Source organism: Oncorhynchus tshawytscha, linkage group LG13 (assembly GCF_018296145.1).
Source record: "Oncorhynchus tshawytscha isolate Ot180627B linkage group LG13, Otsh_v2.0, whole genome shotgun sequence".
Taxonomy (NCBI): domain Eukaryota; kingdom Metazoa; phylum Chordata; class Actinopteri; order Salmoniformes; family Salmonidae; genus Oncorhynchus; species Oncorhynchus tshawytscha.
The window spans coordinates 39,288,067-39,299,658 of record NC_056441.1 but is presented as its reverse complement, the minus strand read 5'-3'; the positions used below and the strand labels follow the sequence as shown (position 1 = coordinate 39,299,658).

The 11,592-nt window shown below is 41.7% G+C and overlaps 1 protein-coding gene across 1 annotated transcript in view; it reads right to left on the bottom strand.

Moving 5' to 3' along the window:
* LOC112264903 (helicase SKI2W) overlaps nt 1-11,592 on the bottom strand; it is a 52,184-nt gene that overhangs the window by 19,806 nt on the left and 20,786 nt on the right. Inside the window, exons 17-19 of the mRNA XM_024441813.2 lie at nt 9,073-9,183; nt 8,786-8,897; nt 4,849-4,967 (exon numbers count right to left, since the gene is read on the bottom strand). Coding sequence (XP_024297581.2) covers nt 4,849-4,967; nt 8,786-8,897; nt 9,073-9,183 — 342 coding nt within the window. The remainder of the gene's footprint in view (nt 1-4,848; nt 4,968-8,785; nt 8,898-9,072; nt 9,184-11,592) is intronic.

Below are 11,592 nucleotides of genomic sequence, written 5' to 3'. Positions count from 1 at the left end.
TGGTGGACACCAGATACTGACTGTTACTTTTGATTTTGACCCCCCCTTTGTTCAGGGTCACATTATTCAATTTCTGTTAGTCACATGTCTGTGGAACTTGTTCAGTTTATGTCTCAGTTGTTGAATCTTGCTATGTACATACAAATATTTACACATGTTAAGTTTGCTGAAAATAAACGCAGTTGACAGTGAGAGGACGTTATTTTTTTGCTGAGTATTTACAAAGGAATACATATAGGAGCAGTCAGCATTGTACATCAGGACGCACAACTACAACGCATTTCGACTACTAGTCTTCCTCAGGCAGCGTTGTAGACGGAAGGTGACATGTCTCTAGAAATAGAGGTGGGGCAAGTAAATGTCATGTCAGGAAAATAAACTATAGACAAAACATAAATACACACACACACATCATGATCAAGTCAGTGTACAGAGACAACATGAAAAATAATACACAGGGATGTACAGGAAGTGCATAAAGGGATAATGTTTTAGAGTTGTGTTCGTAAAAGACAATATATGCACTGTTGCGTAAGACACGTTCTATAAAAAAACAAGACGCACACCAAGGTGATTATCAATAAGTCAGAAGAACAAGGAAAAAAAACAAAAGGCTACTGGTCAAGTCTGGGAAGGTATACTAGAGAAAACAGTTCAGCTATAGTTGTTAGTTTAATCCGTGGGGAGCAATAGTATCTAGGAGGTGGATCCATTGAGACTCTTTTTGTAGTAGGAAACGGTGAAAATCACCCCCTCACTTACCCTGGGCGACAAAGAAGAAGTATAATTAAAATGGATGTCATTTAAAATGAATGTCACTTTTATGTTGTATACACAAAAAAGATAAATAATTGGAGGTAATGGAGCAGGAACCTTTTAAAGTGGATTGAGAAAGGTTTGTGCTAGATCACACAGGGTGGTGGTACGGAGGATGAAGTTGAGCATTTCTAATCATATAGACAGCAATTAGAAAAGCAAACAACCGTTATAGGAGCCTACATTTTTCCCTGATGATCGGACCAGGAACAACTTTGGCCCATAGTTATACACTAACAGTCAGCGATTAGCTACCACTGCTATCGAGCAATTACAGTTAGCAACTTATCCGAAGACTGATCCAACAATTGATCAACAACGGTAGTGGGCAGCGAGAGGGTAATAGGGAGAATTGATCATATTTTCTACAGTATAGCAGCAGGAGGACCAATTCAGGGTGGAAATAGTCCACTCTAAAGCCCCATATTAAAGTCCACTCAAATGCCCCACATTAGAGAGGTCAGTTAAAAATAAGGACCTTGACAGTTTAATGAGGCACTTGTTTATGCAATCTAGCACGCAGCAACCCAAGAGGACTGTATGGCTTTTTCCTAAACGGCAACCCTATTCCCAAAACCTACATAATGCACTAATTTTGAAGAGTTCCCTATGGGCCCTGGTCAAGAGTAGTGCACTTACATAGGGCGCCAATTGGGACGCAGTCTATATTCTGTACAATGGCGGAGCACTTCGTGGGCGAGGTAGATGGAATCTATTGCCGGATTTGGGATTTAAATAGGAAATATGGGATTTTTATTATTATATCCTTGGTAGAAAAGCAATCCCTTTCTAATTCTATGAGCTATCCCCTCACCCATGGGAAAAGTAAGCCAAGTAATACACTTCTAAAAAAGAACTGACTGATGTAGAGCAGTGGTTTCTAAACGTCTCCTTTCCAGGGACCACCTGGGACCATCACTGTCAAATGTTAGCAGAGTCGCACAGTTTATTTAAATCAAATATTTTAGCGGTCAAATTTTATATCAGTTTAATCAGTGAATGTAACATGGATGTTTATTAAACAATTTTCATTGTAAAAAGTTATGTAGAATTGTTAAAAATCATTCATACTCCCAACTGTTATTCTTTTTAGCAGAAAAAACAAACAATAAATAAATAAATCACCAAGATTTGAAAAGCAATACGATCGGCCTGGTTCTTCATATTCCTTTTATTTGCAGCCTTGTCCTACTCTAAGTGCTTATAGGGTACCCTGGGATTCAGAGAAAGTATCTCACACAATTCACAAAATAATGACAGCAAGGTTAAGAAAGGGCATAGTCTTGACCAAATGTTATACACAGAATTTTTGGGGGGGTTGCAGAAATGTGTTTACATCCGTTTTAGTGCGCATTTCTCCTTCGCCAAGATAATGCATCCACCTGACAGGTGTGGTATATCAAGAAGCAGATTGAACAGCGTGATCATTACACAGGTGCTGGGGACAATAAAAGACAACTTTAAAATGTGCAGTTTTGTCACACAACACAATGCCACAGACGTCTCAAGTTTTGAGGGAGTGTGCAATTGGCATGATGACTGCAGGAATGTCCACCAGAGCTGTTGCCAGAGAATTTAAAGTTAATTTGTCTACCGTAAGCTGCCATCCAATGTCGTTTTAGAGAATTTGGCAGTACGTACAACCCGCCTCATAACCGCAGACCACATGTAACCACGCCAGCCCAGGACCTCCACATCCGGCTTCTTCAGCTGCAGGATCATCTGAGACCAGCCTCCCAGACAACTGATGGAACTGTGGATTTCCACAACCAAAGAATTTCTTCACAAACTGCAAATCTGTGTGCTCGTTGTCCTCACTAGGCTCTTGACCTGACTGCAGTTCGGCGTCGTAACCGAGATCAGTGGGAAAATGCTCACCTTCAAAGGCCACTGGCACGGTGGAGAAGTGTGCTCTTCATGGATGAATACTGGGTTCAACTGTACCGGGCAGATGGCAGACAGCGTGTATGGCGTCGTGAGGGAGAGCGGTTTGCTGATGTCAAAGTTGTAAACAGAGTGCCTCATGGAGGCGATGGGGTTATTGTATGGGCAGTCATAAGCTCCGGACAACGAACATAATTGCATTTTATCGATGGCAATTTGAATGCAGAGATACTGTGACGAGATCCTGAGGCCCATTGTCGTGACATTCATCTGCCGCCATCACCTCATGTTTCAACATGATAATGCACTGCCCCATGTCGCAAGTACACAATTCCTGGTATCTGAAAATGTCCCAGTTATGCATACTCACCAGACATTTCACCCATTGAGCATGTATGGGATGCTCTGGATCGACGTGTACGACAGCGTGTTCCAGTTCCCGCCAATATCCAGAAACTTCGCACAGCCATTGAAGAGGAGTGGGACAAGATTCCAGACTTAACAGCCTGATCAACTCTATGTGAAGGAGATGTGTCGTTCTACATGAGGCAAATGGTGGTCACACCAGATAATGACTGGTTTTCTGATCCATGTCCCTGACTTTTTTTAAAAATATCTATGACCAAACAGATGCTTATCTGTACTCCCAGTCATGTGAAATCCATAGATTAGGGCCTAGTGAATTTATTTATATTGACTTGATTTCCTTATATGAACTGCAACTCAGTTAAATCTTTGAAATTGTTGCATGTTGCGTTTATATTTTTGTTCAGTATATGACTACTCAAAGCAACATATCATCAATTAACAATATATTCAAAATGGAACAAAAATATACTCGGGATGGGCATAGAATTCGAATATACGAATATCCAAAAGGACGTTAATATCAGAATGGACATAAGTATTCGAATACTTAAGTACACATTCTTTAGGGGGAACATTTTTAAAGGCTTTGTCTTAAATAATATAATTTATGTGGCATTGCTACACACAAGGAAGGATATACCATGACATTCTTAATTTAATAAAAACAAACTTTTGAATGTTTTATAACCTGCGCCCCATAAAAATCCATACCGTAGCTACAGCCTACACAAGTATTTCACGCGTGTAGCTTGTTGATGACAGTCAGAGGCTCCATGTGTAGCACCGTGACGTGGGAGATCTCTAAACAATGCCAAATATAATTAATTAAGTTGGCTAAATGGGAAGGGGATGGCAGGTAGCCTAGTGGTTAGAGCATTGGGCCAGTAACCGAAAGGTTGCTAGATCGAATCCCCGAGCTGACAAGGTAAAAATCTGTCTTTCTGCCCCTGAACAAGGCAGTTAGTCCACTGTTCATAGTCCGTCATTGTCAATAATAATTTGTTCTTAAACTTCCTATGGATCAAATCCCTTTAGCGGGATCGATTTGACAACATCCGATGAAATGGCAGATCGCCAAATTAAATTACTATAAATATTAAACTTTCATGAAATCACACATGCAATACACCAAATTAAAGCTACACTTGTTGTTAATCCAGCCAATGTGTCAGATTTCAAAAGGCTTTACGGCGAAAGCAAACCATGCTATTATCTGAGGACAGCACCCCATCAAACAAAGACAGACAATCATAATTCAACCCGCCAGGCGCAACACGAAACTCAGAAATAAAGATATAATCCACGCCTTACCTTTGACGAGCTTCTTCTCCAATATGTCCCATAAACATCACAAATGGTCCTTTTGTTCGATTAATTCCGTCGTTATATATCCAAATTGTCCATTTATTTGGCGTGTTTGATCCAGAAAAACACTGGTTCCAACTTGCGCATCATGGCTACAAAATATCTCATAAATTACCTGTAATCTTTGTCCAACTTGAACTGTCAATCTCTCGACTGTATGGTGCAAAGTCAGACAATAGTAACATATGGACTACAACACTTTAAAATCACTACTTTGATATATGCACTCAAGTAATAGCGTCCTGCAGGTGGAAAGTGGAGAGGGATTTTGGGGGATAAATGTGTATTTGTGTAATATCTGTTGGTTTGTGTTTGTCCTGTCAACCAAAAAAAATATAAAAACTTGATCACAAAAAACTGTAATAAAACACTGATATAGCGGTATTAAATGTAAGGCGACAGTGGAAGCCTTACCAGCATCATGACATGTAGTTCTCCCATATCATGTACCCCTGACTTGCATAGGATGATGACAGTGCCTGTGGCATCCAGACCTCTCCTACCAGCTCTACCAGCCATTTGGATATACTCACCTGAGAGAGAGAGAGAGAGAGAGAGAGAGAGAGAGAGAGAGAGAGAGAGAGAGAGAGAGAGAGAGAGAGAGAGAGAGAGAGAGAGAGAGAGAGAGAGAGAGCGAGTGAGAGACAGACAAAGAGGTTAGTCATACAATACTAAGAGCTCTTAAATATGTAGAAAAACATCCATTCTATTTTCTTCTCTCCACTCAAACATGAGAGAGAGAAGTGTCAAGTTAATGTCACATGCAGTGAAATGCATTTCTTGCAAGCTCTAACCATGAAAACGCAGTAGTCAATAACAATGTAATACTAAAAATAAGGTAGAACAAAAAAGCACGCTATTTAAAAATAAGAACACAATGTACGTACGCATACTATATACAGGGTCAGTTCCAGTACCATACGTGCAGCGATACTGTATCGATAGAGGTAGATATGTACAGGTGTAAGTTGACTAGGCATCAGGATATGATAAACAGAGTAGCAGCAGCGTATATGATGACTGTATGTGAGTTGGTGTGTGTAGAGTCAGTATAAATGTATGTGTGAGCAAATTATGGCGTATATGTACAGTACCAGTCAAAAGTTTGGACACACCTACTTATTCAAGGGTATTTCTTCATTTGTACTATTTTCTACATCGTAGAATAACAGTGAAGACATGGAATAAAACATTTGGAATCATGTAGTAACCTAAAAAAGTGTTAAACAAATCAAAATATATTTTATATTTGAGATTCTTCAAAGTAGCCACACTTTGCCTTGATGAAAGCTTTTTCACGACTGTGCGCGTGTGAGTGGACCATTTTAAGTTCTTCGTGATTTGGACACAGTGATTTAACACACCACACACCGCCCCTGTCCTGTTGTCAGCAAACTTGATGATGGTGTTGGAGTTGTGCATGGTCACGCAGTCGTGTGTGAACATGGAGTACAGGAAGGGACTAAGCACACAACCCTGTGGGGCCCCCGTGTTGAGGGTCAGTGTGGCGTATGTGATGTTGCCTTCCCTCACCATCTAGGGTCGGCCTGTCAGGAAGTCCAGGATCCAGTTGCAGAGGAAGGTGTTCAGTCCCAGTCCTAAGCTTGGTGATGAGCTTGGATGGGGAAATGGTGCTGAATGCAGAGCTGTAGTCAATGAACATCATTCTCACATAGGTATTCCTCTTATCTCGGTGGGTGAGGGTAGTGTGGAGTACAATAGAGATTGTGTTGTCTATGGATCTGTTGAGGCGGTATGCAAATTGGAGTGGGTCTACGGTGTCTGGGATGATGGGGTTTATGTGTGCTATAACCAGCCTCTCAAAGCACTTCATGATTACAGACTACAGACAGAGAGAGAGAGCAAGCCAAAACAGGCAGAGACAAAAGAGGTGAGTCATACTCAGGGTTTCCGTTATGAAAATTTGGCACCAGACAAAGTGACCCTCAAGATTTTAATTCACCGGACATTTGAGAAATTTACTGGACATCCATATGCATTGGCTGCGTAACGCATTAGGACGTCTACCCACGGTGCTCAAAATCACATTTAGATTATTGTCATTTATTATTATAAAATGTTTTTGTTGTTGTAATTTTTCCCCTTTTTCCACCCCAATTTTGTGATATCAAATTGCGACCCAATCTCGTCTCAATCTCTCCCAATGGGCCCGGGAGAGACGAAGGTCGAGTCATGCGTCCTCCGTGACCTGCCAAGCTGCGCTGCTTCTTAACACCCGCTCGTTTAACCCGGAAGCCAGCAGCACCAATGAAGTCTACAAGGAGTCGCTAGAGCGTGATGAGCCAAAGAAAGCTTCCTGGCCAAACCCTCCCCGAACTGGGACGACGCTGGGACAATTGTGCGCCGCCCCCAATGGGACTTCCGGTAGTGACGCCTCAACACTGCGATGCAGAGCCTTAGACCACTGCGCCACTCGTGAGGCCCTATTGTAATTTAGTTTAACAGAATAGAAATGAGCTGTAACAAAATATAGTAGAACTATGTTTCTTATACCAACATGACAGGTTTTATTGAAAAGCAAAACATTGCCTGTTGCGTCTTCATCCCTGCTAGAAATCATAAATGAATATCATTTAAAAAAAATGAAAACATTTAGACTAGAAGAACAAGTCGCCTACATTTAAATTAGGCCTAGTAAATAACAAAACAAGGCTGTCTACGAACACCAGGGCCGGCCCGCCCCACTCCCGCTGCGATTCAGAACCACAGCAGTGGAAAGAGGCCACTCTAGGTGGCCACAAAGTGAATTATCAAACTGATCTTGGACAATTAAATTCAGAATGTAAATACATTTGTTAAGGCTGGTTCATTGAGAGAAAGCTTATTTTACAATGCAGCTGTGAAAGGAGGCCTGTACCGTGCATTTATGAAGCACTCGTTTTCTAAAGCTCAAATGATATCGCTCTCTTTTTACAGTTGAGGCTCCCGAGTGGTGCAGTGGCCAGAGGCGTCACTACAGACCCTGGTTCGATCCCGGGCTGTATCACAACCGGCCGTGATCGGGAGTTCCATAGGGCGGCGCACAATTAGCCCAGCGTCGTCCGGGATAGGGGAGGGTTTGGCCAGGGTAGGCCGTCATTGTAAATAAAATCGAATTAAAATAAACAGTTCTACTGGATGATGTTAATAAATGTTCTGGTTATTGTAATTCGAACTTATTGTGGGGTCGTGACTCGTGTCATGTAAGACATACGTATTTGGCTTATTGATAACAGCTCTGTTTCCTACGATAGGTAGTTGGCTGCCTAGTGAGTGCAACATTGTAACTCTCCGATGTGAATACGTAGAAACTGAAATGCACCAATTGCGCATGATACACATCATTACTCTACCCTATCAATTCATTCCAAATCTCTATGCTATACATGACACAGGGGCGGCATATGTTGATCTGGCCTAGGGTGGCAGCAGAACTACTAGGACTGTGCCTGACCAACACAATCATTTGCCTCCAATTTACTTGCGTTTGCGGCAGACCTTGGCCTGCTCAAAGTGAGCCGCTGCTGTTGGATAAGTCAAAACTGTCCAAAACCTTGGAGTGGCTTCCAGTGCCAATGAGCCTCGTTACTTTGTCCTTATGAAGGCGGGATCTTAAGGCTGTCTTTACTGTTTTGGAGAAAGAATACCCTGTTTGGAAATGGTGATAATCAACACAATCTTCGTCAATTGTGACCAGTACATTTAGCTTAAATCCCTTGCATCTTTTGCGTGAGTAAAATTAAAAACACACACACCCGACACAAATTACCGAGCAGCTTGAGGATTTATTAGCCTATGAAGTATATTTTCCTTTGAAGTTGGAGCACATAGACTGGTTTTCCATCAATTAATTTAAAAAAACTTATTTTGCAATAGACTATCTTTCTCCCGGACAATTTGACCAGAACAATTATATTTATTGGCATTTACCGGCTAACGGAAACCTTGGTCATATGGTACTAAGAACTCTTAAACATGTAGAAAAACATCCATTCTATTTTTTCCCTCTACAATCAAACATCAGAGAGAGCGAGAGAGAGAGAGAGAGAGATTGAAGTGGCATCAGATGAAAATACTTCCGGTAAGCACTCACACTCAGCTTCTCTATCTGTTTCAAATTCTCCTCATTTGAATTAATGTGCAAATCAGCTGTTAATTCAAGAGTACCTTCAAAAAAATGAAGGCCTTGGATAATTAAATGATTTTTCCTTTTGCCATAACGAAAGTGCTGATGTTACGTCTCAGAGACAGAGTGATAGCGAGAGACAAAGAAAGAGAGAGTGAATGAATGAAAAGGACGTTGTGTATATAAATGCATGAGAAGGAAGGGAAGGGGAGGAAGGGACCGTACCAGGCAGCAGGTTTCGGAAGCCGGTACCATCGTGTTTCCGTATGCTGTCAAACACAACTGTCCTCGCGGGCATATTCACTCCCATAGCAAACGTCTCAGTGGCAAACAGAACCTGAGAGAGAGACATTCATTTGTAAAGCGTGTCAAGACGTTAAATGCACTTTAAATCAATTGTGATTTGATGACAGAGGTAGAGGATTGGAAGCTAGGACTTTTGACCAGACATGGAGTTTCAAGATATTGACAAATAGTCACACTGATTTAAAAATTGAACCAATAAGACTCACCTTTACTAGCCCCCGTGAGAACAGCATCTCAATGACCTCCTTTAGGATTGGCAGGATGCCGCTGTGATGCACGGCGATCCCCCTCTTCAGCAGGTCCCTCATCAACAGGATCTAACAACAGAGGAGGGGTTGGTAACAAGACAGGTGGAGCGGCGAGTAGCATAGCGGCTAAGAGCATTGGGCCGATGTAACTGAATCTCTGTAACTGGTCGCTGCAAAGCACTTAACACTAATTGCTCCTGTAAGTCACTCTGGATAAGACCATCTGCTAAATGACTTTATTGTAACGAGAGCCCACGACGAGTGTCACGCACCCTCCAGGCCAAGACATGTAGTTTTGTTATCGACAGCACCTCCCTGAAGCTATGAATGATGAAGGAGCCGATGTTCCCTGTGCACGCATCGATGTGGTGAAAGGGGGGTTAGCCCTTCCAGTCACTGAGTAGCTTACAAGACCCCTATCACAAGAACAATAAACCCCTCTTCCTTTCCCCCGTTTAGCGACTCCGAGTGTCCCCTGGGGAGGTTGAGGAGACAAAGAACAGACGCTTTCTTCCGATTAGCAGACCATCTTACGACCTGCATGTGTTACTGTTGATTACCAACTAGACTTTCAGGCACAGTGGATGTAGATTCAAAGAAAGAGGGGGGTCAGGCTATGATTTTCCTTTTAACAAGAGGGAAAAGTAGTGGCAATTGCACCAGTGACAAGGACTCATAACATGTTGATATAACTTGAAGCATACTGTGAGAGTGTTCTCCTGATATTTCTATGTCATTATAATGGAATTTAATGTATATTTTACTCAAAGCATGTTTAGAACCTACATGCTACATATTTCATCCCCGGGACTGTTTAACTGTTTTCTGCACAGTAGGTACATACAGTGGACACTTATGAGGAAATCTCAATGGACATAACTGTGCTGAATTCTCAGAATCAACAGGGTGATCCTGTGACACCCTGTCCGGCCTAATCAGCCCGGCCTCTGTGAATATAACTACAGGACTTGCTAACAGGGCTCCAGACTGGCGCAGCAGTCTAAGGCACTGCATCTCAGTACTAGAGGTGTCACTGCAGACCCTGGTTCGATCCTGTGCTGTATCACAACCGGCCGTGATCGGGAGTCCCATAGTGCTGCGCACAATTGCCCTAGCGTCGTCTGGGTTAGGGGAGGCCCGGGTAGGCCGTCATTGTAAATAAGAATTTGTTCTTAACGGACTTGCCTAGTTAAATAAAGGTTAAATTATTTTTTTTTAAAAAAGAGACTGGCAGATCATGTTGCTTCGCAGTGGGCCACACCAGGTGAATGAATGACCTACATCTCCTTGGAAGCAAAACACCTATCGACGAAACCATATCCTACTCAGACAGAAGCAATCATCCCAGAGGTGATCCTGCGGAACGCACTGTATGCTCATTCAAGACTAACTGACTGAGTTCACAATCGGGATGGGCTGGGACCAGAGGAAGAATTCACTTCACGGAAATGCTCTAATGGACTTTATTTTCCTAGACTGAGAACAGAGAGAAGTGGGTGTAGCTCATTCGGCTGTGAGCTACTTCAGCCTGCTGGCCTCAACATTACTGTAGAGAGAGACAACAACCTTTAAACCAGATCTAATTTACAAACCCATGATCAACACTGTCGCAGCACTGCCCACATCGGATGCTAATTGGTAGCCTAGTTCATGTCTATTCCTGATTGGTGAGCTCTATGGTTTCCCGGTTGTGAAAGCCTATGTCGACGTAGCGCTCTCACATTTTCTCTTTCAATGAATAAGATCAAATCATTCTCAAAAGTCCTGTGAAAGTGTTGTTGTATTTGCCTGAGTTGAGTACGCAAGCCATTCATATTGACCTGTGGAGCCTCTCCCCTCAATAACTGTGTCGCATCCCAAAGTACCCCGTCTTTATATCATACCTCTTAACTACCTCATTTTCCAACAAGTTTAGTTTAGTAAAAAAAAAACTTGAATGAATTATATGGCATTGAAGTCATTTGCGAGCGACTGGGTTTTTGCAGTTCCAGAACTGACGGCTATTCAGAATGAGAGTATAGTAAATTGACTGTTGATTAGACTATTGTTTATGGGGATTAATGGTATATCGGTTAATGATAACTACTGGATAGGATAACTACATTATTCCAGTAATTAATCAGTATATTATCTTGAATATTAGCCAAAAGTAACAACTAAAATGTAAATGACCAATCTAACAATTCCTAGGTTACATTTCCAACAGTTCAATCTATTTGCTACAATTGGCTATGATAGGGTATAATACATTTGAAGCAATGTGAGCCAAATTCATTGCATTGTTGATGTTTGCATGAAACAGTAGAACAGTAGAACATGGGTACACTTTTTTATTTAATTTTTTATTTTTAGAGGGAGGATCAGCTTAATATTGCGGAAAGAATGTTGCTTCCAATGTAATTGTCTGCATCATTTCCAATCCCCCATATTTTTTGGGTAAATATATATATCCATACATGCATGCATATATATACACAT